The sequence below is a fragment of the Oryza brachyantha genome, chromosome 7 (assembly GCF_000231095.2).
Source record: "Oryza brachyantha chromosome 7, ObraRS2, whole genome shotgun sequence".
Taxonomy (NCBI): domain Eukaryota; kingdom Viridiplantae; phylum Streptophyta; class Magnoliopsida; order Poales; family Poaceae; genus Oryza; species Oryza brachyantha.
This window is the reverse complement of record NC_023169.2, coordinates 11,375,265-11,401,724: the sequence shown is the minus strand read 5'-3', so window position 1 is coordinate 11,401,724 and position 26,460 is coordinate 11,375,265. Positions and strand designations below refer to the sequence as shown.

Genomic DNA, 26,460 nt, shown 5'->3' with positions numbered 1-26,460 from the left:
TAAAAAATTAGATTAATCCATTTTTAAGTTAATTTGTAACCGCTAATACTTAATTAATCATATACTAATGAATTTTCTCATTTTACATGCGCTAATTACCCAAACATAACGTAGCAGTTGCAAACATGCCCTGTAACTATTCCCTTCTAGGTTAAATTAATCTTCCTAATTATTAGCATGTAATTCCGAACCTAGCCTGGAAGTGGTGGTAGGGGAGAACTATCAGAGCAACCGTGCAAGTACCCTCGTTGCCAATAGCGGACGAACTAGCCCATGTTAGAGGTCGGAAGGGAAGAGAAATGGCCACATTGTTGTGACAAGTATATTATTTATCTTGTGAAAAGAATTAGCGATGTGTAATATTATAGAAGTTTGACAAAATCTCATCTTAAATAATAAATATTGTTCTGAAGTATCGCAGGGGGTAGTAGTTATTTTAAGGACAGTAGAGCGCATAGAACAATCCTAAGTTAAGAAGCACCCGTCCGGAAGCATAACGGAACTAAGAGGTGGTATTTGTAACAAAATAAATGATAACCTTATGGCTTTGTTCTGCAGGTACAGAGTTTATTATGAACCAAGCAATGTTTCCGGTGCAGCTCGTACGGGATATGCCGCATAGAGAGCCGACCAAGCGTTGGAACCTTCTTGATCAGCTCATGCCGCTGTATAGTTGCCAACCAACACTTAACAATTGCGGTTTAGCTAGTATGCGGCTCATGCGAGATCACTTTGGCTCACTGACCATAGTACCCAAGGAAGTCATGCAGACGCGTCGGAAAAGAGGTGTTCTCATTGAGCCACTTGAACCAGACGTTTCAGATGAAGTGTGCGTTGCTCAATCCTTCCTCACTTACGTAGTAACTATATATATATCAAAACTGCATTTATAGCCATCTTTTTCCTACTAACTTGTATTCATTTGCATTTTTGTTCCTTAATCCGATCAGCCCCCGGATATATATAACCACAGGGTCTTTCTCCGTTGCATTCTATTAGAACTAATCTCAGCTATTGATAAAAAAAAGTATTTTTATACTTTGTTAATTAATTGATTAGTAGTATTTTGTAATTTTGTTTTGGCAATAAAGATCACAATAAAAAGGACGATATTACCTCTTAAATTTTCTACTGCACCTAATATTGTTGATGATATAATTTAACTAAAGTCATTTGATAAAAGTAAATAAATTGTGTCGATAAAATTATACTTTCAGTAAAATACACCAGAGATGGACCCATAAACATATGTATTTGCAAACTTCCTTTATGTCTACTATTATAGTCATCTTGCTAATAGATTACATTCGTCGTCTCTCTCATGTCTTTCAGGAGACCATTAAAGAGGAAGTTGCACTGCAAATATCGATTAAAATTTGTGAATAAGGTGTGCGAGGAATATTACACATGCAATCAAATAAAAGCAGATGACGGGAACCTTCTTAAAGTTGCTTTGTTGGATGAGAGCGACACGAAGATCACACGTGGTCCCCTGTCTTCAGCTTCTGTTGAGATCGTAGTCCTCCACGGTGACTTCGATGGCGAGGATTACTGGAGTTTGGAGGAGTTCAGTCGCTGCATGGTGTCTCCGCCACCTGGAGAGGAAGCATCTTCGGTTCTGGGAGGTGATCGCATATTATTTCTTGCTGATGGAGAAGCAGGTCTCACTCATGCCTTTTTCCAGATAACCTCCTTGTGTGCTAGAACTGGAAAATTCAAGATGGGGGCAATGCTGGCCAGCGCCGAAGAAGAGAGAATTCAAGAAGGGATATCAGAATCATTCCGGGTGAGGGATCACCGCGTCAAATTTAAAGGTACTCATTTTTAATTAGCTGTTCTCTTTCAGTTCGTAGGAAAACATGTTTGGACTTCGATAGAGCTTTAATTATTGGTAATTATATTATATCTGAAACATTATTCCTGATCTGACACGTACGTACCTGTTCAAGCTTGCATATGAGTTGTGTGCATGTATATTTTGATATATATATGTACTTCAAATGATTGACAGCATAAATAATGTTTTACCAAAAAATGATATTTTTTTAATCATGTTTATGTATTGCATAAGAAAATAGCAGATACTTTTCCATATTTTGTTACATGAAATTATGTGGTGCACAGCTAGCGTTGCCTCCCGGATTCCGGTTCCACCCATCAGACGAGAAGCGAATCTTTCACTACCTACGACAACGTGTCCATCATGAACCCTGTTCTGCTGTCTCCAGGATTCCGTTTCCACCCGACGGATGAAGAGCTCATCATCGGCTACCTGCCCCAACACCATCATCGATGAGGTCGACATCAACAAGTTAGAACCGTGGAACCTCCCGGACAGGGCAAAGCCCAGTGAGCGCGAATGCTACTTCTTCTACCAAATGGTCCAAAAGTACCCGTTCGGTAGCCGCACCAACCGCGTCACCAAATCAGGCTACTGGAAATCCACCGGCAAAGAAAAGGAGATCATATCAGGCAGCAACATTGTTGGTCTCAAGAAGTGTCTCGTCTTCTATGAGGGACGCGCACCCAGGGGCACAAGGACAAGCTGGGTGATGCACGAGTACAGACTGGAAAATGAAGGAGCACCTACAATCAACAGTACCAAGGGCGCACGGTTCACCTCCAGCACACGGGTACGTATGCGCCCTTTCTATAGACTATAGACTAATGACTAAGAGCTATAGTCAACTATTAGCTCTAAACTATTTTATATATAAAGTAATAGAAAAAGAAGCATTCACGTTGTCTCTCACGGGCTAGAAATTTTAAGATTAATCGAAAAAAATAAAAGGAAAAAGAAAGAACAGTCAGACTAAAGAAAAAATAGCAATAGCAATAAAAACAATCGGAGAGAGAAACCAATCTGACAGACCATATAAGAACAAAAGATAAGATATATTTTTTTATTCAAACAGCTATAAGAGAAAAAAGGCCCGATCAATAGCAATTAAAAAAAACAATCGGACAGATTATATAGAAAAGGAGATTTTTTTAATCGGACAACTAAAGGAGAAAAGAACTGTTTTTAATCGCACAAGGAAAATCCCTGTTAAACAATCACAAATTTCACCTCCAGACCGGTATGAGTATATGTTAATCCCATGAATTAGCGCACGTAAAATCAAACAAAAACTCAACCATGTAAAGCCTATACGAAACAAAGACACGACAAGATGTTTACGTGCATTATAATGATCAGTCAACCGAATCTTATATATAAAATAATAGAAAAATAAGTCAACATGTTCACTTTTATGGGCTAGAAAATTTCATATTATTGAAATTAAAAATAAAGAAAAATAATAAAAAAGAGTCCATGCGTAATAAATTAAGTTTAGAAAAATCTAAACCTCAGATTAAAATATTTAAAATAATTGATATTAGAGGATCCATCTATAAATTAATACAATTTTGGAAACATCTAAAATTTCGGTTAAAAAGAATCAGATAAGAAATACAATTTCAGAATTAAGAAAAATAATAAAAAAGAGTCCATACACAAATAATTCTCGGTTTAAAAAATTTAAAATAATTGTTATTGAGGAAGAGTCCATCTAAAAGTACAATTTGGAAAGATCTAAAATTTTGGTTAAAAATTAGGAAATGTTGGAGTGTATAAAGTGAATTGCCCGCTTTTCCTATCAGCTTAGGCTTTTAGGTGCAACTGGCTGGTGCATGCAACTTAACATGGTATCAATCACGTAACGATCCTGTTCTTCCGCACCCCACGCCGTCGCTGATCCGATCGCCGCGCCGCCGCAGATTTCGTCGCCGGACGTCGCGATCTCATCGCCAGCACCTGCTTCCCGAGCCAATCGCCCACACCTCGTGCTGCTCTCCTTGCCGGGTGTGGCCGCCGGTTCGCTCCCGATCACCCGCCCCGTCGTTGACATCGTCACCGGGCGCGGTCGCTGGTCCCGTCTGCCATGGCGGACGACGACGACGCCACAGCTGCCCAGGCCGCCAAGGACAAGGAGGCCGCCGATCGCCTCGCGGCCGAGGCCGCTGCCCGTGCTGATGCAGCACGCCGGGCTGAAGAAGACCGTCTTCGTGCTGCTGCTCTAGACGAGTATGAGAAAACGCATGAGGCTCTCTGGGCGCAGGCCACTGCCGTCGTCAACGTCAAGGCCCTCATCCCCATCGTCCTCGACAAGGCCACGGACACCTACACCAAGTGGCGCGGCATATTCCTCACCGTCCTCGGCAAGTATGCCCTCACCCGCCACGCCCTTGAGGATGAGGCGTTCCCCGCCCGCCCGGCATGGATCCAGGCGGACTGCTGTGTCCTCACGTGGATCTATGGCACCGTCTCCAGCGACTTGCAGCAGTCGTTGATGATGCGGCAAGGTTCTGCCCGCAATGCGTGGTGCTACCTCGAGGATGAATTTCTCGGGCAGAAGGAGTCCCGTGCCCTTCTCCTTGAGACACAGTTCCGTACCTTTCGTCAGGAGGCCCTGAGCATCACCAACTACTGCCGCCGCCTTGAGTCCATGGCTGCCTCCCTCGCCGACTTCGGCGACCCCATCGGTGATACACAAATGGTCCTCACGCTCCTCCGCGGCCTCAGTGGCAAGTTTCGCCACATGGTGTCCATCCTCAAGATGCAGAAGCCGTTCCCGACGTTCAGTGAAGCCCGTACACACCTCCTGTTGGAGGAGATGGAGATCGACGCTCGTCCTCCGTCCCCGCCAGCCGCCCTCGTCGTCGCACCGTCGCGTCCAGCGGCACCAGGTGCAGCTGCTGCTCCACGTCCGGGCGCACCCCCTCCTCCACGCCCCGCTGCACCGACTGGGGGCCAACGCAACGGACGCCGTCGTGGCCGCGGTGGACGTGGTGCTCCTGCTGCACCCAACGCTGGTGCACAACCTGGTGGACAGGGCAGCGCTTACAACGGTGCTGGTGTGCACCCATCGTTCATGCACCCTTGGGCTGGCAGCGTGCGCATGTGGCCGTACGATCCGTCAGGACGTCCTCCGCCGCCGCAACCTGCATTCCACACAGCCCCGCACTATGGTGGGTACAGTGCTCCTCCCGGTGCCTATGGTGGCACATACGCTGGCCCGCCACCCTCGTACAGCATGTACCACGGGGGAGCTGCACCGCCGCTCTTCCAGGCGCCCTCGCCCTCACCAGCTTACCAGGCAGCGCCCTGGAACCCCACTCACGGCGGCTCTTGGCACCAGGACTCCCTGGCGCACTCCTTCAACACCATGACGCTGAACCCGCCAACCTCTGAGTGGTACGCTGATTCAGGTGCTGGTTCGCATATGACCTCGGACGCTGGTATACTCTCCACCATTTCCCCACCCTCTTTGTCTACTCCTTCATCTATTGTTGTGGGAAATGGTGCCTTACTTCCTGTCACAGCCACTGGATCACACTTTTTTTCCTTACCGCATCGTACCCTTGCTCTTAATAATGTTCTTGTGTCACCCAACATTATTAAAAATTTAATTTCCATTCGTCGTTTTACCACCGACAATAATTGTTCCATTGAGTTTGATCCATTTGGTCTTTCTGTGAAGGATTTGCAAACCAGGAACGTGATCGCCAGGTGCAATAGTTCTGGTGACCTCTACCCATTCTATGCACCTTCCACCAGTGCCTCCGCGTTCATCGCTGCACCTACCTCCCTTTGGCATCGCCGTCTCGGTCATCTTGGGCGTGATGTTTTGTCCAAACTCATTAGGTCCAATGTCATTTCTTGTAATCAAGATGATATCGATCACATTTGTCATGCGTGCCAGCTTGGCCGTCATGTACGTCTACCCTTCGGTTCATCTAGCTCTCGAGCTACTCATAATTTTGATTTAATACATTGTGATTTATGGACCTCTCCACTTGTTAGTGTGTCAGGATACAAATATTACCTTGTTATTCTTGATGACTGTTCACATTATCTTTGGACTTTTCCGCTTCGCCTTAAATCCGAGACATTTTCCACTCTCTCTAATTTTTTTGCTCATGTCCGCACGCAGTTTGGCACCACCATCAAGAGCGTCCAGTGCGACAATGGCCGTGAATTCGACAATTCCCAGGCCCGCACGTTCTTCCTCTCCAACGGTGTTGCACTCCGCATGTCGTGTCCATACACCTCACAACAAAATGGTAAAGCAGAGCGTTCCATTCGCACCATCAATAACACTCTGCGTTCCCTTTTGTTTCAGGCGAGTCTCCCTCCAGCTTACTGGGTTGAGGCCCTTCACACTGCCACATATATTGTCAACCGTCTCCCCACTACGACCCTCGCTTCCTCCACACCATACACTACCCTATTTTCTACCGAGCCTTCCTATGATCACCTCAAAGTTTTTGGGTGCGCTTGCTATCCCAACATGTCCTCCACGGCGCCCCACAAACTTGCACCACGCTCCTCCTTATGCGTTTTTCTCGGCTACTCCTCGGAACACAAAGGCTATCGGTGTCTCGAGCTTCAGTCGAATCGCATTCTTATTTCTAGACATGTCGTTTTTGATGAATCTTTTTTTCCTTTCTCCGACATGTCTACCACACCCATGGCCTCCTCAGCCTTGGATTTTCTAGTCGATGATCATGATCTTACCGCTTCAGTTCCTGGAGCTCGTTTTGTGCGTGCAGGTAGTGCTGATCCCTCGGTGACACACCCCGTGCCCGAGGCCGCCCCTGCGCCGCCCAGTCCTGGCGTAGGACCTCAGTCCCCTGGGTCCAGCACTGTTTCCCATGGGGCTTTCTCCGCGCCTCCGTCCACGTCGACTGGTGCTGCTGCCCCTGTGCACCCCGCACAGGCTGCTGCCAGCAGCACCTCCACGACACCCGAGAGTACTGCCGGTTCTGCTGCCCTTGGTGCTCGCGCCCAGGTTGTTGCCAGCGGCACCGGCCGTACAACTGCGACTCGACCGACCGCCATACCTCCGGTCACCAATGCGCATTCGATGCGCACACGGGGCAAGGCTGGCATCGCACAACCCGTGGATCGTCTCAACCTCCACGTTGTGCCCATGTCGCCTCTCCCGCGCTCTGTTCGTGATGCCCTGTCAGACCCCAATTGGCGCGCTGCTATGCAGGCTGAGTATGATGCTCTGCTCGCCAATGACACCTGGAGTCTTGTGCCTCGCCCTCCTGGTGTCAATGTTGTGACTGGCAAGTGGATCTATCGACACAAATTGCTTGCAGATGGGTCACTAGATCGCTATAAGGCACGCTGGGTCCTTCGGGGCTTCACACAGCGGCCCGGGGTGGACTATGATGAGACTTTCAGCCCTGTTGTCAAGCCCGCGACAGTTCGTGTCGTTCTTTCACTGGCATTATCTCAGAATTGGCCCATTCATCAACTGGATGTGAAGAATGCATTTTTACATGGCACTCTTACGGAGACAGTATATTGTGTGCAGCCATCTGGTTTTGTGGATTCATCTCGCTCAGATTATGTCTGTCGGCTCAACAAGTCTTTATATGGTTTGAAGCAGGCTCCTCGTGCTTGGCATCACAGGTTCGCCTCTCACCTTGTATCACTTGGATTTGTTGAAACAAAGTCAGACACTTCGCTCTTCATATATCGTCGTGGACCAGACACGGCTTATTTGTTGCTGTATGTGGATGATATTGTTCTCACTGCCTCCTCGGATGATTTTCTGAAGCATATCATTGGTGCACTCCAGCGTGAGTTTGCTATGACCGACATGGGTCCGCTTCATCATTTTTTGGGCATCTCAGTGACACGTTCTACAGATGGTTTGTTTCTCTCTCAGCGACAGTACACTCGGGATATTTTGGAGCGCGCCGGGATGAGTGCGTGCAAGCCTTGCAGCACGCCTGTGGATGTACACTCCAAATTATCTGCTGATGGACCTCCTGTCGCTGACTCTACAGAGTACCGCAGTCTAGCTGGCGCCCTGCAGTATCTGACCTTCACCCGTCCAGACATTGCTTTTGCTGTTCAGCAGATATGCCTCTATATGCATGATCCTCGGGAGCCACATCTCGCTGCTCTCAAGCGGATCTTGCGCTACCTGCAGGGGACATTGTCACTTGGGTCGACCATGAACCGATCGTCACTTGCTGAGCTTGTGGTGTACACGGATGCCGACTGGGCCGGATGTCCTGAGACTCGTCGGTCGACATCTGGCTACGCAGTATTTCTTGGGGACAATTTGGTGTCTTGGTCCTCCAAGCGTCAGCACACGGTCTCTAGATCAAGCGCCGAAGCCGAATACCGTGCTGTGGCAAATGGTGTTGCTGAAGCTACATGGCTACGTCAGTTGCTCCTTGAGCTTCGCCACCCACCTCGTCGTGCCACCCTGGTATACTGTGACAATATCAGTGCTGTATATCTCTCCAGCAATCCAGTGCAGCATCAGCGGACGAAGCATGTTGAGATTGATCTCCATTTTGTTCGAGAGAAGGTCGCCCTCGGTCATGTTCGGGTCCTTCATGTTCCTACGACATCGCAGTACGCCGACGTCTTCACTAAGGGCCTTCCTACCTCACTGTTTCAGGAGTTTCGATCCAGCCTGAATGTTCGCGATGCTCCCGATTAGACTGCGGGGGAGTGTTAGCCTATTGTAATTATAGCAAGTGTAATTATAGTAGGATGCCCTTGATTAGTGGCATGTACCAAGGCTGTGCGGTTGGCTTACAGCCACCCCAGCCTCAATATATACCTGTGCCTTGACATGGAATAGAATTAACCTTTCCACATATTTCCAACATGGTATCAGAGCCAGAGGTCTCGAGTTCGAGTCCTGGCTGGCGCGCAATTAAATAAAATAATTGCAGCGCCCACTCTAATATTCCACGCTTGAGACTTGAGGGGGTCTCGCGTGAGGGGGAGTGTTGGAGTGTATAAAGTGAATTGCCCGCTTTTCCTATCAGCTTAGGCTTTTAGGTGCAACTGGCTGGTGCATGCAACTTAACAGGAAAAATTAAGAGAAAAAGTCAATATATAAAAACAATTTAGAAATATCTAAAATTTAAATTATAAATTAAATATTATGTAGAAATGAGTTATGTACCAGTACAATTTAGAATACAGGTAAATAGAGTTCCATGTAAAAATATAATTTAAAAAATTTAAAATCAAATAACAATTAGAACCTAATTATTATGAAGATAAGATACCTATGTAGCTACAATTTATAATGATGCTAGTCGCGCAGTATGCGCGGGCCACCTGCTAGTTCATCTATAGTCAATCTAATAACCAATTCATATAATAGTTATTTACAAAACATTAGTATATGGTCTTATATGTCATACACACACTGTGTCTTGGGAGTGCGTGTGTAACTGGCTACAAATTAGTAGCACATCTCTTCTCTGTATTCTCTTTATCTCTTTAAAATATGCTTATTGCTAGCTTAGCTTATAGTCTGCTATTGTACTTGCTCTAATCACTGTTTAAACGCATGGGCATTTATTACATCTCTCTTCTCTTTATTCTCTTATCTCTTTAAAATATGCTTATAGTCTGCTATTGTACTTGCTCTAATCACTGTTTAAACGCATGGGCATTTATTACATCTTCTTGTGTGGTTAATTTCTGCGTTAGGACGAGTGGCGGCTGTGCAGAATCTTTTGCAAGGAGCAAAATCTCCGGCCTTTTCAACACAAATCTCCTCTGCAATACGATTTTGCCTCCGACTTCCCAACGCCAATCGATGAGCCAGAATATGAATCTGACTTCAACCTGTCGCCCCACGTCATGCTAACTTCTCCACTGCAGCAGTGCTCGAGGACGGACCTTTTGGTTTCGGACACGAGTAAGGAAATGGCCCAGGCAACAACGGACGCAATACAAGCCAGCAGTGAATGGGAGATATAGTGTAGCGATTTATTTCGCTGGTTACTGGCACTTTGATCTACTGTAGAATAGGCATCCGTATGGATTGACTCATGTACAGATTTATAATGCAAATAAGTTTGCACCATATGCCAGTTTTAATCGTGATACATCGGAGGTTTGTCTCAGCATTACAGATCTCTGTGTTAAGAACAGCGTTCTTAAAAGTCGATACTAGGTGATGAGTATCAGTGATATGCATATCTAGAGGCAATTATATAGATATGATTGTATCACTTACTATGTTTATAAATGTTAAAAATAAATTGCTATTCCATTCCTTAAAATAGATAACTTAGCTGTTGATCAATAAGTATATATATGACTCATTTATGACTCTTTATATGATATGTATAGTACTATTTTCTAAATGTTCCTTAATCATATCATATCTGCAACTAATATGATTATAAGATTAACACATGGATTGCCGGATAACATGCACAAATTCTACAGAAAATATTGGCAAACCCATATGCGACACTTTAATGACTATTAGGGTGGGTTCAACGGTAGAGCCCATTATGGACTCTATCTCAAGCCATGTCAGCAACCAGAGTCTATTTTATAATGATACGTATAAAGGTAGAGTCAGGTGTGATTTCTTTATTAATACAATAAAATATTTTTTATTAAGCTAATTTCCTTTTTATACATTCTCATACAAGGAACTTTCCTTTAATAAACGCTAATAGTCGACTCTAAGCCGTTATTATGTATGACAACAGCTTTTCTCTCTCCTTCCGTCTCTTTCCTCCACGTCACAAAATTTGCTTACGTCGCGATTAAAAGAGTTAGCTAATAGGCATCTTTGTACGTGCCCTTATGTGCTATTGGTTGGTCTTGAGTAGCTATGATGTTGATTCCTTACCATTGAGATCATCATGGTTCTGCGAAAATTGCTATTTTGCTATCTTCAATATGTCCATTCGCCCACATGTCATCTTAGAATTTGCATTCGCTGAAATGTCACTCTCAAACAATTTAACTTGCCAAATTAACATTTGACCTCCTTACTACATATAGAAATATGTATATACATATTTGCATCAATGTTATGACCCAAATGCCTCTGGTTGAGCATAATACAATGAGTTTGCTATCAATTTTACTGGAATGGTGAATTAAATGGAACTAGCCGTCGACCTGTGCGTTGCGGGTGGCATTAAATATTTATAGTATATATTATATATTAAGTTTCTAAATATTTTGTAAATATTAATATTTTTTTTGGACAATTTTAAAATTATTCTATTATACAGTCATTAGCACAAATGCAAACGAGTATGTAGCTGAGGCTGGGGCAGCTCGGCGGCGGCGGGGACGAAGTAGCAGCGGCGAGACCGAGCCCGCACCGATGGCGGCGGGGACGAAGCAGCCCGCGCCGGCGGCGGAGGAGGCGGCCGGGACAAGCCCACGGCGGCGACAGCAGGGCCGAGCCCGCGGCGGCGTCGAGATCTAGTCGACCCGGTGGCACGGGATCTGGCGGCAGCGCGATGGGGGAGGCAGCGACGTCGGCGCGATGGGCTGGAGGCGGCGGCAGCGTGCTTCGGTGGCCGGGGCGGCGGATGGAGGCGCCGGCACCGGTCTTGGGTGGAGAGTGCCAGCGTCCAAGCTGGGTGGAGGCGACGGGGACTAGGAGCAAATGGAGTTGTGCTGTGACTTGTGAAGGAGTGGAGAGGGTAGCTTCGTTCGTACTTTAACAATAATACGTATAATATCTTTACTTCATCGTACTAGCATTGAATGAAATCTATTTTAAAGGTAGTTCTCAGTTTAAGAGTAGTATTTTAGCGAATATAAATTCTAAAATGGTATTTGGACCAATGCACATATTCAAGATAGCATAATAGCAATTTTCTCTTAACATGTGCAATAGCCTATATATATATATAGGGACTGACAACCTGTACATTGTGAATGGGTAGTTATAAAATTAGTCTTTGGGTTTGCTATAAAACACGTAGTGGATGATAAACATGGGATTTGTTCCTCCTAGATTATTAAAGAGATATCTTATAAGCCCGTCGATGTCATAGATTATGGAAGTGTATAGTCATGCCGAGTGACTGAGAAGTTAATTATGAGAAAAATAATCTACTATAGGAGGATCTAGTGAATAATTGAGCTATTAAAATGATGACACATGCCTCGCCTAGCGCTTAATCGATACTGTGCGGTATGTGCTTAGCCAGGGTGAGCCTAGAGTGCTACTTAACTCAGGCACGTAACTACTCGAGTTAATGTATTAGTAGAGCCTTCAAGACATTTATTTATGCAAAACAATCTAATGATTATTTATGCAAAACAATCTAATGATTAATTGTTTAGGTTAATTTGATGTTATTTTCACTAGGGCTTAGGGCACTAAAGTATGATCGCTCAGGCTCAGAGCACTTGGGCTGGATTACTCGAGATAGGTTATTAGAGCATCTCCAACACATGAGTGCTTAAACAGGTGCTAAAAAACTTTTCAAGGATACCATAGGTTGTGAGTATGTTGACGTCAAAATGTGATTGCTGATGTGTCACACACGAATGGATGGGAGCCACTTCTCAGAACGCTCCAGTGCATGACCTAAATACTTAGAAACCAGGCGTGCCAGTTAATTTGATCATGTAACTGAAATGATATGAAAAAGACAGAAAAAACTGTTAAACCTAAAGACTCTATCGACCAAATATCCGATATCGCTTTAGGGCCCTAGCCGATACGTTAAACAATCGACTTTACATGAATTTCATGGGATAATGTGAAAACATATCTTATCGGCTGAACTATGAGTAGGATAACCACTAAATAGCTCAATCAACTGACTTCTCTTAAAAGATCAGACTTAACCGAGACAGTTTCAAGATTAATTAGCCGATCGGACCGATCTAGCACTTATCACACATGCAATTAGCAGCCGATAGGGTGTTCAATGAATTAAATGTAGCAAAACTAGACTAATTATCAACATAAAACAATAATAAATAACCGCATGCATATTCATGTTAAACATAGAAGATCGGATTAAACCAAGACAGTTCAGATTTAAACATAACCATGCATAAAGTCAATGTTGTTGTCTCCGACGATTAACCACGGTGTTGTTGTGTCTGGTTGCTCTCCTACAAGTTCCTGTAGAAAAACTTCTTTTTTCTCTTTCTTGCGTCGGCCCATAGACCATGGTTAGCTTGAAGCGTTTGTGTGATCCAATGCATTCCATACAGAGAAGCTTTTGTGTACGAAGGAATGAAGAGAAACCACATCTTTATCCTAGAAAACCGCGATTCCTCCCCTAGTTCCTATGGCTGGTAGGAAATCAAAGTTGGTCAACCGTTGTCCACCAATTCCTCGCCCAAAGGCACTGTCAATAGCATTTAGCTTAGTCTCCTGTAGGCACAAGATGGTTAAATTCTCTATGTTTGCTATCCGGCACAACGCTTCTCTCCTTGCCGTGTAGTTAAGTCCCCGCACGTTCTAGGTCATTATCCTTAGGTCATCCCACATCAACCACCGATAAACATCCACTTAGCACCAGAATGTAGATTGTTTTTAAACCATGAGAAAAGGGGTGAAACCCCCCCTGTCTACAAGCAGATTTGCAACCAACTACTTGATTGTACATTTGGCTACTACGATATCTAAGCACAACTCTAAGAGCAAGTTAGTACGGATCAATCCAGTGCGAGGTAGTGGAGCCGCCCCACTGCTCAGATAGCTACTAGGCAAAGGTATGCTCGCTTGATACGTTGAAGCCGTTCCAAGCTCATAGATCAGATAAACTACTCCCTGATCTAACAAAACTACTGGATACATAAATTGATAATTCGAACTTCCAACTTCTTGGCGCTTTGCCAACGCTGGTGACAGCCCCTCAAGCCAAAGTAGTTCCTTCTTCTCCTGCGATCGCCACAGCAAGTCCTCCCTCCAAGCCTGTAATGGCTCTAAGTCCCTTGATGACGTGTGCTGGTAGCGGCTTCTTGAACGCCTCCACAAAGTTTGTGACCGCTTCTTGTCCCCATCCATCATTTGGTCCCAGGATCCCTATCTCCCTCATGACACGCACATATGCCCTCTAGGATATAGGTACAGATGTCCCTCTCACCGCTTGCCTGTTACTGCGGCGCACAGGAGTCTCCATGACCTTTGCTTTGCGCCTTCCCTACTGCACCAGAGTTGGCGCGGTTGGAAGAATTGGCTCCAGGCCTGGCAGGAAGAGCTGGTTTGCCTCAATGGCCCACTTTGGCGGATTGCCCCTGGCCATCAACGGGTGAGAGCTCAGCCTCTAGGCCTTCTTCCTAAGTAGGGCCGGTATTCTTCTCCTGGGCTGCACGCATCCTTGGCCTTCCTTGGCCTTCCAATGTCTGCACTGACTTCACGCATTTAGGCCCCCTTTGATTCAAAGAAATTTCATAGGAACTTTAGAGGATTTCATTACTATAGGAATTTTTTCTCCAAAACCCTTTGAATCAAAGGAATGAACCCTATGAAATCCTATAAAATTCCTATGGAATGCATCTTCCTATACAAGTTTTGGAGGAAATTTAACAAGAGGTTGAACCTCATGGAAAAAATCCTTTGAGTCTATATCTCTTATCAAATTCCTGTATTTTTTCTGTGGTCCAATCAAATCCTTTGAGTCTATATCTGCCCTGTTCCTGTCACGTGCCCCTGGGCGAGGAGTACGACTCTGACGGCGTAAGTTACCGTCCCCTTGCTGCACCACCGATCGGCCCTAGACCGTACCCGCCGCCGAGATAGGCTATGGTGCCGATCAGTCATACCTTGACAGTGACGCCTCACGTCGTCATCATCGTCATCTTCGTCGTTCCCAACGCGCCTAGGGTGGTTGCCTCCACAACCATCACGCGGCAGAACGCGATGGCGTCTTGGTTGCTTGGCGTCGACGGCACCAATGTGTCAGAGATAGTTGTGGATGTGTGGCACTTGATCGGAGGAGTCGGATGTTTCCGATGAGGTTAGCAGCCCGCTCGCCCCCAATCCCGGTGAGTGCGGCTCTAGGGGAACACTCAAGTACTCCACCCTGTCTAGATGGATGATGACATGCGCCATCCCGCCCTTTAGTAGCGGCGCCACCTCTACGGGTAGAGGCAGCACGTAACCCATGAAGAAGGTCACCAGCTTTGTTCTTGGTAGATCTTTTGGATTCCACATCCAAATCCAGCAGGTAAAGATCACCGAGTTTTGCCGCTCTGCCATTTCATGCTCTACCCGGTTGAACAGGCAAACATCTCCAAGCACCCTGTCCACCGTTTCCCTCTACCAAGCATGCTGGGGATGCCCTGTTAGAATTAATGATTGGGCTAAGGCCCATGTGTATAATAATTCCTAGGAAAATCATAAAATCACACCTCATGGAAGCATCCATGTGAACCTTTAGTACCACCTTATTAGTTCTATGAGAATGAGACATCCTTAAATAAGAGAGTGCTCTCTAAGCACTTGAGCATAAAAGAAATAGAGGAACACGCGCGCTCGCTCGCCTCGCCTGGTCAGGCCGGGTCGGGTGGTGCACGCGCATGACATACGGCTTCCTTGCATGAAACAGAAATTCCGGTGTTAGTTTTGAAAACTTATCGGATTCTTCCTTGCGCGAGATAGCGTAGATACGCGCAGCCTATCCGGTTCGGTTACGATTGATAGGCGTGTTGATCACACGTCCTATAAATATCGGACCGCTACCTCATCGCCGCCACCGTCGTCTACTCCATCCCCTCCACCGGCGTGAACCGGCAACCAGGAGAGCAAGTCTCCGGAACCGTCGTCCTCGTGAAGTCCTACACCGGGAGAGGACGAATAAGGTTTTTGGGAAGCGCTCTGCGCGATTGCTCGCTGTTCGTCAACGACGGCTCGTCTTCCCCGTCGATCGGTCGCGGCTCGCCGTCGTCAACATCCTACGTCGCGATTCGTTCGTGCTGCTCCCAATCCTCCTCAAAACAACCTTCGGTATGTACAGATTAACTATGTTTAATTTAGTTCTGTATCTGTTTAATCTATTCGTATGTAGCTATTTCGCATACATGTTTAGATTAAATCTGTTCAGGTTGGTTGATCCATGTATTGTCATGCTTTCGTTTTACATTGTGATGATTTATTTATGCGATCGATTAAATTATTATGTGTTTATACGTGTTCAACGTGCCCTCCAAACACACACGGACCCGGTAAGCCCAGGTGGGATGATGCATCTGCCTATCTGCACTCCATGGGGCTATGACGTAGTCAACGCCATCAAGTTTGAGCGATCCCCTCCTCACCGCCGCGACCTGGTCCTCCGGAAAATCAAAGTACACGAAGAAATCCTCCGGCAAATGGGCTGTGACCAGGGTTCTCATTATTGCGGTAACCGCCACGGTTACCGCGGTAACCGGCCGTCCCATGAAGGCCGTTTACGGTTTGTACCGCGGTTTTGAGTTTGAATTTGAGAAAATTTAAAATTTTTGAGGAAATTTAATGGAAAAAATATATGTTGTACATGTTGATATATAATATAATTTTGTCAAAGAAATTCATGAAAAAGTGTATTTTCGGCGTAATTAAAAATTATAACCAAAAATTTCGGAGGAAAAAAATAAAAAATAGCCTATTGCAAATAATATTTCGTAAGAAGATGGTTAATAATATCTTGTTGTTGAGTCATTATTAATTTATACTAGACATACATTATACATAATGTTAAAATACAAATATACAATGATGGATATAGGGAAAATATGCATGGAGGAAAATTATATATGCATGTTAGTACATACATAATAGTTTTGTTCGTAAATCGTAATAATGGGTAGTAGGTATATTTGTGACACAGCAATTAAAATAAAGTTGTTGTTACTCGTTAAAATAAATTTATGACGCAATGTCAAAAATTTAGAAAATATCATGTTAAAATTTTCTTGTTTTCCTATAACATATCCTAAATGTAACAAATATAGTCACAAAATATTTTTCTTATTTGTCTGTATTTTTTTAGATTTTTTAAAGTTTTTTTTGCATTTGACATCTCACAAATTTTCTTGGTTTTAAATATTCTTCTCTCCGCGGTTTTTCGCGGTAACCGCGGTTTTCGTAGCCGTACGGTTTCCGCCGTTCTCATGAATTGTTTCGGCACGCATTAGCCGCGCTTACGGTGTGAAACCGCACGGTTTTGGCTGCGAAAACCGCGGTTACCGCGAGAAACCGCGCGGTTACCGAATTTACCAGCCAGGTTTGAATTTAAATTTTTAATTTTTAAATTCATCGTGGTTTTTGCGATATACACAGTTGCCGTGCAGTAAAGGTGCTCCATAGTCACCGCGGCACGGGAGGGATTTTCGGTAAGGTGAACCCTGGCTGTGACTCGTAGTTGGCAAGGGGGTGCCAATCTGATGCACAAGGCCCTACGCCACCTCGCTTGGGCTAACCACATGGCCAACCAGACTAGAGGAAATCACGACACCGTGGTGGCGTAATTGCTCCAGTTCATGCTCCATGACCTCAGTGCCCGGAATAGCGGCATAGCCGAACTTCGAGCGCGGGTCCGGCACTTCGGTAGGCCCGGCGGGCTCTCCATGCTCCCTAGTTCCTTCACTCTTATAGGATGGGTTTGCTTTGGCTGGGAGTGGTGGGAATTCTTGCGCACTAGGCAGGTTTAAATAGGCGCAATTCCTCTTAGAAAACTTTGAAGCGAATGAGATACGGGAGTGGACGGAATGGAGTGGCCCGGCAGGTCGAGGCGGTATGGCCTGATTTCCTGCAGTAAATGCAACGGACTGGGTCTCTGCAATCCGCGATGCGATGATCTTTGGCCAGGCAGCGGAAACACCTCCCTCTGGTAGCCAGGTTTCTCCACGATTGATGATGGCCCGTAGTAACTCCGGTGGTTGGGGGTGCCGACAAAGAGCGCCTCCGCCACCAAAATTTCGAGCGCACCACCTCCCATTTTCGTGAAACATCACCTCTTGCTCCTGCCGCTTGGCTACGATCACCGACTTCAGCTTGTTCGGCGCCTCGATCTTCTCTGCCTGTGGCGTAGGCTTACCTGCAGGGGTGGCTGAAGTAATGCCATCAATCTTCAATGGCGCAGCTCTTCCGCATCCCCGGCCGGTCGCACAGCTCCGCCTTGAATCCTTCGGCAGGGCTAGCGTGAGGACAGGGATCCTCTTCGTCTTCATCAAATCCCCAATCAATGGCTTCGGATTCACCCGGCGATTCTGCAGATCTGGACCCTGGGCTACCGGCTCTAGCTGCAGGGACGGGTTGGTCGATGGGTGGGAGGGTGCGGTCCTGCGACCTCGCTTGGCTGTGGTCGCCGGCGGCGAGGTGCCGATCGGCGGGTGGCGTGAGCTCGCCAGGCTCCAGGCTCTCTCCGGGCTCTCACTCATACCAGGCTCTACCGATCACTTGTTGAGTTGTTCTGTTTGTTCCTTTTTGATTTCAGAGAACTTAAGGTACACACAATTAATATGCTCCAGCTTCGTAACTATTCTACTCGCTCTGTCTAAAAAACGAATTCTTCAATTCACGTGTCACCATCCGTCTTATTTAAAAAAATTTTAGAAAATTTAAAAAAAATTAGTCACACACAAAGTATTATTCATAATTTATCATCTAATAAAAACAAAAATATCAATCGGAAAAAAGTTTATATAAGTAAAAAGTGAAAAATTGGTTTATTTTGAGACGGAGAGAGTACACAAGAAGCACAGTGGGTAGAGACAACAATTACTACCGGGTCTCTATGCTATTGCCGGTAACGAAAGAATAAAGCTACATATATGTGAACCCCTAAACGTTTGGTTATGGAAGATTAATTGCTAATCAATGATATCTTTATAAGGTGAACCCCTAAACGTTTCTGTTTATCAAATTTTGAAGACTTTGAGATTCTTTCATCATAGTTTATTTTCTAGTCTTATTTTTAGATTACTAAGAGTATGTACATAAAAGTTTATCCATAAATTATTTTTTATTTACAAATATATCGTTTAACGATTACCCCCATAATACATTGTGGCTTTTTAATAACTACTACCTTTTGTATTTTAATAAATAACGTCGTTGATGTTTGGCACACATTTAGCTATTCATTTTATTTAAAAATTTATGTAAATCTATCATTTACTTTATTGTGATTAGATTCATTACTAAATACATCTTAATTATAAATTATATCTTAACATATTTTTCACATATTTGCATGAATTTTTTTGAATGACATGAATGGTTAAACATATGAAATAAAATCAATGACGTTATCTATTAAAATACGGTGAGAGTACCACGTAGACCCTAGGCCCACATTAGGACCCAAAATAATACAGTGAGGGTGTCCTTAGCCGGGGTTATCCGTTGACGTGATTCTAGAGGTGCCTCTAGGGCCGCAACATTGGGGTGTCACGTTAGAGATTATTATCTAGTTGTGTACTCTGTCCAATTTAAATTAAAAAAACATAATATTACGGGTTTTGTTTTAAGACACACGGAGGAGTAAGGACTAAGGTTTTGGTCGCCCGTTCTCTTCTGCTTCCCCAGGAAACACTTTTTTCAGACAGTCACACGGTGTATTTTGTACCAAAGGTTTTTGCAAAAAAGTTGCTTAAAAATCAAATAAGATTATTTTTAAAGTTTATAATAATCTTAAAAAGAATTTTGAACGACTTTTGATAGGCAACATTAAATTCACCTCCTGCACAAAATATGGGGCTAATAGCCTAATACTTTTCTAAGCCTAATTGGAAGTGGAGAAGACCCTGCAGACGCAGACGTAAGACCATGCTTCCTACAAATATAGGGGGGCAAGACCGATTGAATCAATCACCAAAGCAATCTTTTACCTTTACCCTCTATATTCTACATATTATCCTTTCTTCTTGCTACTTATATCTCATATACATTAACCTCTTAATCCATAATCGTTCGTTGTTTTTCATCTGTACGACATTTGAGGATCCCCTAGTTGTCTTGCCGAACCTAGGATAAATTTTGAACCAAGTTCACCCTAACATGGTCCCTTTTAGGTAAACGTTTGATGGTACGTGCCCTCCATGCAGCGATGCATCTCTAGGTGTCGCTGTGGGTTGCATCCGATATGCTCAAATGTACGGTGGCGATTTTGTGCCAATAACATGATTCTAAATATAAGTCATTCAAATGTGACATTTGGCTTGCCACATTGTTAAAATATAGTAACATTTTGGATAGTGAAATTTATATAATATGAAAATGTTTTATACGATGATTCTATGAGTGTCAACCATGATTTATCAAACTATGCTTAGCATTTCTTACCAGGATGGGTCAAGTTAAATAAGTGTAACCGGCTAGAATTGAAAAAAATGACCACAGAGACCTTTTCCTTGAATTCTTAATATCAGATTTATTTTTCTCCTTCAGTTTTGGCTCGATTTTATTAAGGCTATTCCCAATACAATCAATAAAGACATACTTTATTAACAAAAAGATTTAATGACACATTGGAAGTGGCGGATGCAGGATTTGGATAGTGATGGGGTTCATGGTCGTCTTCTTATATTTTCAGCTCCCTCATATTTTTCTTAAAATTCTCTTCTCCCCTCTCATTTTTCTTCCAATCTCCATAGAGATGCAGCGTGTGTAGGGGCTGTTGAATGTTGAATCCTGTATAGCCCTTCCCTTGGATCCTCCCCTGGAGCCATGGATAAGAAAGCAGTCAGGCCACCGGCCACCGCCATTAACGAGATGGGCTTTTCGCCAGCAACAACGTTGAGGATAACAAGCATCATGGGCTTTCTAGGCCGAATAACAAATTGTGCTCATGGTAGAGTTTAAATGATTACTCACCTAATCGAGCGAAGTTTGTTCTTCTTTTCTCTATAAATTTTGGTTTTGTATGGGCACACTTCTCCAGCATTGACTTTTAAATCGTCAAGAACACGTATATAAAAGTTTTATTTATAAACTATTTTCTTTACTTACAAGTATATCGGTTGGCTTTACAATCACTCTCTTTTAATAACAACTACTCCCTCTGTAGTTTAATAGATAACGTTGTTGATATTTTGTCACAGGTTTAATGATTCGATGTATTTAAAAAACTTATCAAATTATTATTTCTTTTATTGTGATTAGATTTATTACTAAATATATTTTAATTATACCTTATATTTTCATATATTTATATAAATTTTTTTAACCAGACGAATGATCAAACGTACGCAAAAAAGTTAACGCTTTGTTATAATACATTGTAAGTGCTCTTAGCAGGCCTTCATCCATACAGATCCCTCTACGGCCACAAGGTGTCGCGGTACAGACCCCCAAGTTTAAAATAGAAAAAGGTTAGGGGTGTTTAGAAGTGGCTAAACTCATATCACATCAGATGTTTAGACACTAATTTGAAGTATTAAACATAGACTAATAAAAAAACTATTTCATAAATGAGAGCTAATCCGTAAGACGAATTTTTTAAGCCTAAGTAATTCATAATTAGCAAATGTTACTGTAGTATTACGTGTGCTAATTATGGATTAATTAGGCTCAATAGATTTGTCTCACGAATTAGTCCAAGATTATAAAATAGGTTTTGTAATTAGTTTTAAATTAGTGTCTAAACAATGTGACGTAGATTAAAAATAAGTCTCTATTTCAACACCACCTTATTACTTTATTAGACATATTCTTCCAACATAGCAGCATGTCCGATGTTGCTAGGATCGTCTAGTTTTGTGGTATTCTGTTCTGCTTCTCTAGGAAATACTTTTTTTTCAAACAGTTATACGGTGTAGTTTGTATAAAAGTTTTTTTTGCAAATAAGTTGCTCACAAAAATCAAATAAATTATATTTTAAGTTTATAATAGTTAAATAAGCATACGCAGACGACCTGTCCGCCAGAAAGATTAAACTTCACTGACAATACTGAATACAGCTCTCGTTCAGCATCTTCAACCTGATAATAACCATCAAAAGCATAATAGTGCAGTACTGGAACAAACTAGACAAATCTGCAACATAATGACCACCCAATGCCTTGTAATTCGCACCTGACTTCAGGTGAACTCAGCAGGGTGATTCTTACTATGAAACACTAGCGCACATACTTCACAACGGGTACAAAGATAACAACAGAAACTTCAAATCAACAGCACACATATCAGGAGTACACTGTAAACACTAAAAAAACATCCACCCATAGTCTACAATGTGACGCTCAGAGACCAACTGCACCCGCAGCTCCATCCACAACCATCAGAAACTGCTTAGAGGGTAACACCTGGGACGTGAACCCACTCCAGCTGCAGCACGACGATCATGCCAGTTTTAGCCTTCGCCAGCTTCAAAATGATGTCCTGGACTACCTTGCCGTTCCTCCATGAAACGTGGCTCTCGACGCCAAGATAGTTCACCCCAAGTGGGTAGATTGTCTTGATCTTGGCCCCGTCAGTGACATGCTTTAGATCCAGCTTAGCAGCATCGTGGATGTCAGTTAAATTGAACTCAGCTACGCCCATGTTGTCATCTGCTGTGAATTTGTCCGCATCAAAAACTTCCTGCATGTTTTTAGCAGTTCAGAAATCGGAGCCATTTTCCTAGTACTTGGCTGGGTGGGAAACAAATGCTCAATTTATATTGGCATGAATCGTCCATGGAACTATGATGGAGACAGTCATCTACCTATTCTTATTCTAAGAACAAATATATTTATCAGATAGCAGGGAGTACCAAACTGAACTGAATATGTAAATATTTCAGCAATTCAATTAGCATTCTTACAAGTTTTACTGGCATGGTAGGATTTGTGACTGAGAGCTGCAGTACTTCATTCCAGATAGGATTCGATTTCTTCTTGTGGACGCTGGTGTTGACTTTCTATACCATCAGTAAAAACAACACTTCAGTGATAAAAGAATCACAAAGATCCGAAGTTATATAAAAAAAAAATTGATGAGCATCCGCAGAATAAAACATGGACGCTTCTGCAAAACTACAGTTTGAGAAGTTTACAATCAACAACGCAAAATACTAAACTGAAAATCTTGCCATCATACTCAACGTCATCTGCAGTAACTATTTCATTATGTGAAAAATATGATAGAAAAATTATAGCATTCAATAAACTGCATTAGGGGATTTAATAAAACATGACAAAAAATATGATAGAAAAATTATAGCATTCAATAAACTGCATTAGGCGATTTAATAAAACATGACATCTTCTTGCAGGACTTTTTGGTGCATTGTAATCTAGGAGTAGAATAATCATACAATGCCGCGACAGTGGACCAAGTCCTTAACAAATGATTACACATGAAAGACACCCTTGAACAATTCACGCTATAAACTGAAAATACCAAGGGAAGTCGCGTTGGATAATCTTCACTACTTCATGAGCTATCAACAGCAAGACCTGTTTACGAAGGGAACATGGTATTCTGATCGTCAATTCACTGTATGCTGTGACGCAACAGAAAGACTAATCAAAGTACAGGGTTGGAGTGATGCTCTGTGAAGTTGCTCAAGCCCTTTAATTAGTTAACAAGATTTATCATGACAGGGCTTGTTAATCTGCTCTTCAGTTCAAGATTCTTCTTGCCGGGACAGGCAAAGGATCATTCCGTCCAATTTTATTAAGTTCATTTCAAGATTTCGTCAAAGAATAACTACCGATCTGCGATCTTCCACAAACAGGCTGGGACTGATGAGCGAGGACCAACTCAAATCGATTCAGAATCCTTACCGACGTGTTAGCCAGTAATACCCAGCATATCCATCACCATGAACATAGACAAAAATATACCCTACGGAATTAAGCGGGGAGAAAAAAACATATATCCGTCCTGAAAATTCGCTAACATGTCGGTGTCTTGCTCAAACGTCTCGTGATCGTGAGCACACAAAGCGGCAGATTCGCAACCCGGTCCGGACACACCCCCATCTCTCGGCGCGGCATGCGCACCGAAATAGCGGCAGATCGGAGCGCCCCCCTCCCCACAAACCGCCCTGATCCCCAGAATGCCGAGCACAAGGAGATGGCATCCCGACGGCGAGGAGAAACAGAGAAAAACAAGCTACAGGCGGCAGGGAGAGGATTGGGGGGTACCACCAACAAACCTGGGAGCCGTAGGAGAGGACGACGTAGGGGTCGCTGGTCCCGGTGAGCGGATCGGCGGTGACGAGGCAGGCGGCCCGCACGACGCGGACGTTGAGCTTCCCGATCACCTCCTCCTTGTGCGCCGCCGCCGCCATGTGAAGCTGCGATTCGTGCGCAGTCGAGAGGGAGAGGACGAGTAGAGGCAGGTGGATGGATGGAGCAGGCGGCCGGCGCCGTTTATATAGGCCACGGCCTGCATAGTACTCCTCCCCTGGACCCAGCTGTCAAATAAGATCAGCTTTATTTTTCCACCTGTTTATTGTAAAATGAATTTATTTGTAAGTAATTATTGGATTAGTGTTTGGGAAAATAAAAATCAATACACTGAAATGGGTAAAGTAGGAGACAACTGTATTGAGATTTGATAAAATGAAGTGTATTTTTTTATTGGTATGCTTAGGATGAGTGATAAATGAAATTATTTGAGGTAGAGGGAGCACTAATGTCGCTCCCCACTGCGAAGTGGATGGTGCTGATAATTTAATTAAGGTTATTCCTAATTTTCGCTCAATTTTATTAAGAGAAATACTATACAACGATATACCGTAGACGACGGGATACGACAACGACTGCGGCGACGATGCTCACCATGTCGACCAAGGCGGATTTGGAGACGCTATACGGGTGCGAGGGTGATGCTGCCGAGCACGCCAATGATGTTGGTGATTCTGTGGCGGGGCACCATGACGCGCGCGACATGCTTGACCCCGATGAAGACGCCGTGCATGTTGATCGCCATGACCGCATCGAAGTCGGCGAGGTTAAGCAAGCTGAGACGGCACTGCACCATGGAGCCCACGACGCCGGCGTTGTTGACGATGTCGTCGAGGTGGCCTGTGTCACGCCAACGCGAGGTCGACGACCGCGGTGACCTTAATTACAAGCTCACGACAATGGTGGTAGCGACGTCGGTCGATAGCATCTGCTGTGTTGGCAACGACTACGATGGCTGCGGCAGCAGCGGTAACAACAACGACGGCGACAACAAGGAGGATTCACTACGTTGGATCCTTCGCTAGAGTCATGGATACTATCGAACAACAAGCAGTCAGGCCCAGGGTTTCCGAAACCGCGAGTACTGCAGCGGTTACCGCAGTAACCGTGCCCTCCGCGGAGGCACGGTTTCGGTAAGCCACGGTAACTAAGTTTAAATTTGAGGAGAATTTAAAAAATTTGAGGAAATTTAATAAAAAAATATATGTTGTATATGTTGATATATAATGTAGTTTTGTCAAAGAAATTCATGAAAAAAATGTATTTTCGGCGTAATTAAAAATCATAAACGAGAATTTTAAGAAACAAATTGTTGTTAAGTCATTATTAATTTACACTAGACACTAGAGTACATAATGTTGAAATACAAATATACAATGATGGATATATGGAAAATATGTATGAAGAAAAATTATACGTGCACGTGCACGTTAGTAATAATTGGTAGTAGTTATAGTTGTGACGCAGCAATCAAAATAAAGTTATTACTTGTTATTGGTGTGAATTATTTGGTAAAGGGTAATATGAGTTATATGACGGTGTGTGTTTGTATATTGCAATATCAAGAATTTAGAAAAGGTCATATGAAATTTTCTCGTTTTCTCTAAAACATGTTCTATTTTCCTATTTTTCCTATGTCACAGCTCACAAATATAGTCACAAAATATTTTCCTATTTTTCATGTATTTTTCAAGATTTTTCAATGTTTTTTTTGCATTTGACATCATACCCACGGTTTTCTCACGGTAACCGTGGTTTTCTCGCGGTAACCACGGTTTTGGCTGAAAAACCGTGCAGGAAACCCCAGTTTCCGCCGTTCTCATACGTTATTTCAACACGTACTTACCGCGGTTACCGCGCGAAACTGCGCGGTAACCGCGTTTACCGTGCGGTTTTGAATTCAATTTTTTTTTTCAAATTCGTTGCGGTTTTTATGGTTACCTTGTGGGATCCGCGAGAGCGCGATACCGTGATTTTCGCGGCGATAACGGTAAGGGGAACCTGGTCAGGCCACCGCCATTAACAAGATGGGCTTTTCGCCAGCAACAGTGTTGCGGAGAACAAGCATCATGGGCTTTCTAAGCCGAATAACAAATTGCGCTCACAGTAGAGTTTAAATGTTTACTCAGCTAATCTATCAAAGCCCTGTTCTTTGTTTTTTCTCTATAAAATTTGGCTTTGTATGGGCACACTTCTCGAGCAAGACCATGTATATAAAAGTTTTATTCATAAATTATTTTTTATTTGTAAATATATCGTTTGGCTTTACAATCATCCCTTCTATAATAACAACTATTCCCTCTGTGATAATATCGTTGACTTTTTGTCACACGGTTAACCATTCGTTGTATTTAAAAAACTTGTGTAATTATTATTTATTTTTATTGTGATTAGATTTATTACTAACTATATTTTAATTATAACTTATATTTTTATATATTTACATAAATTTTTAATAAGACGAATGATCAAATATATAAAAAAAGTTAACAATATTATCTATTAAAATACGAACAGAGTATCGCCTGAAACGT

At 43.5% G+C, this 26,460-nt stretch overlaps 2 protein-coding genes across 2 annotated transcripts; one reads left to right on the top strand and one right to left on the bottom strand.

Moving 5' to 3' along the window:
* The first annotated feature begins 3,670 nt into the window (after positions 1–3,670).
* LOC102721135 (programmed cell death 6-interacting protein-like) lies at positions 3,671–5,617 on the top strand. Its single transcript, XM_040526490.1, has 2 exons — positions 3,671–5,283; positions 5,526–5,617. Exons 1-2 carry the CDS (start codon positions 3,927–3,929, stop codon positions 5,561–5,563), a joined length of 1,395 nt encoding a protein of 464 aa, XP_040382424.1. The 5' UTR covers positions 3,671–3,926; the 3' UTR covers positions 5,564–5,617.
* A 16,169-nt stretch (positions 5,618–21,786) lies between these two features.
* LOC102703322 (protein C2-DOMAIN ABA-RELATED 8-like) lies at positions 21,787–24,095 on the bottom strand. Its single transcript, XM_006658522.3, has 3 exons — positions 23,893–24,095; positions 22,555–22,650; positions 21,787–22,331 (listed from the first exon to the last, which is right to left on the bottom strand). Exons 1-3 carry the CDS (start codon positions 24,025–24,027, stop codon positions 22,041–22,043), a joined length of 522 nt encoding a protein of 173 aa, XP_006658585.1. The 5' UTR covers positions 24,028–24,095; the 3' UTR covers positions 21,787–22,040.
* Between the last annotated feature and the right edge of the window lie 2,365 nt (positions 24,096–26,460).

Bases quoted from the DNA above. Each gene is read 5' to 3' on its own strand.
- LOC102721135 (XM_040526490.1), top strand. From the start codon at position 3,927: ATGGCGGACGACGACGACGCCACAGCTGCCCAGGCCGCCAAGGACAAG. The intron at 5,284-5,525 runs GTATACTCTCCA...CTTTCTGTGAAG, and splicing joins GCATATGACCTCGGACGCTG to GATTTGCAAACCAGGAACGT.
- LOC102703322 (XM_006658522.3), bottom strand. From the start codon at position 24,027: ATGGCGGCGGCGGCGCACAAGGAGGAGGTGATCGGGAAGCTCAACGTC. The intron at 22,651-23,892 runs GTTTGTTGGTGG...CTGATGGTATAG, and splicing joins TCCTCTCCTACGGCTCCCAG to AAAGTCAACACCAGCGTCCA. The intron at 22,332-22,554 runs GTAAGAATGCTA...AAAAACATGCAG, and splicing joins CTACCATGCCAGTAAAACTT to GAAGTTTTTGATGCGGACAA.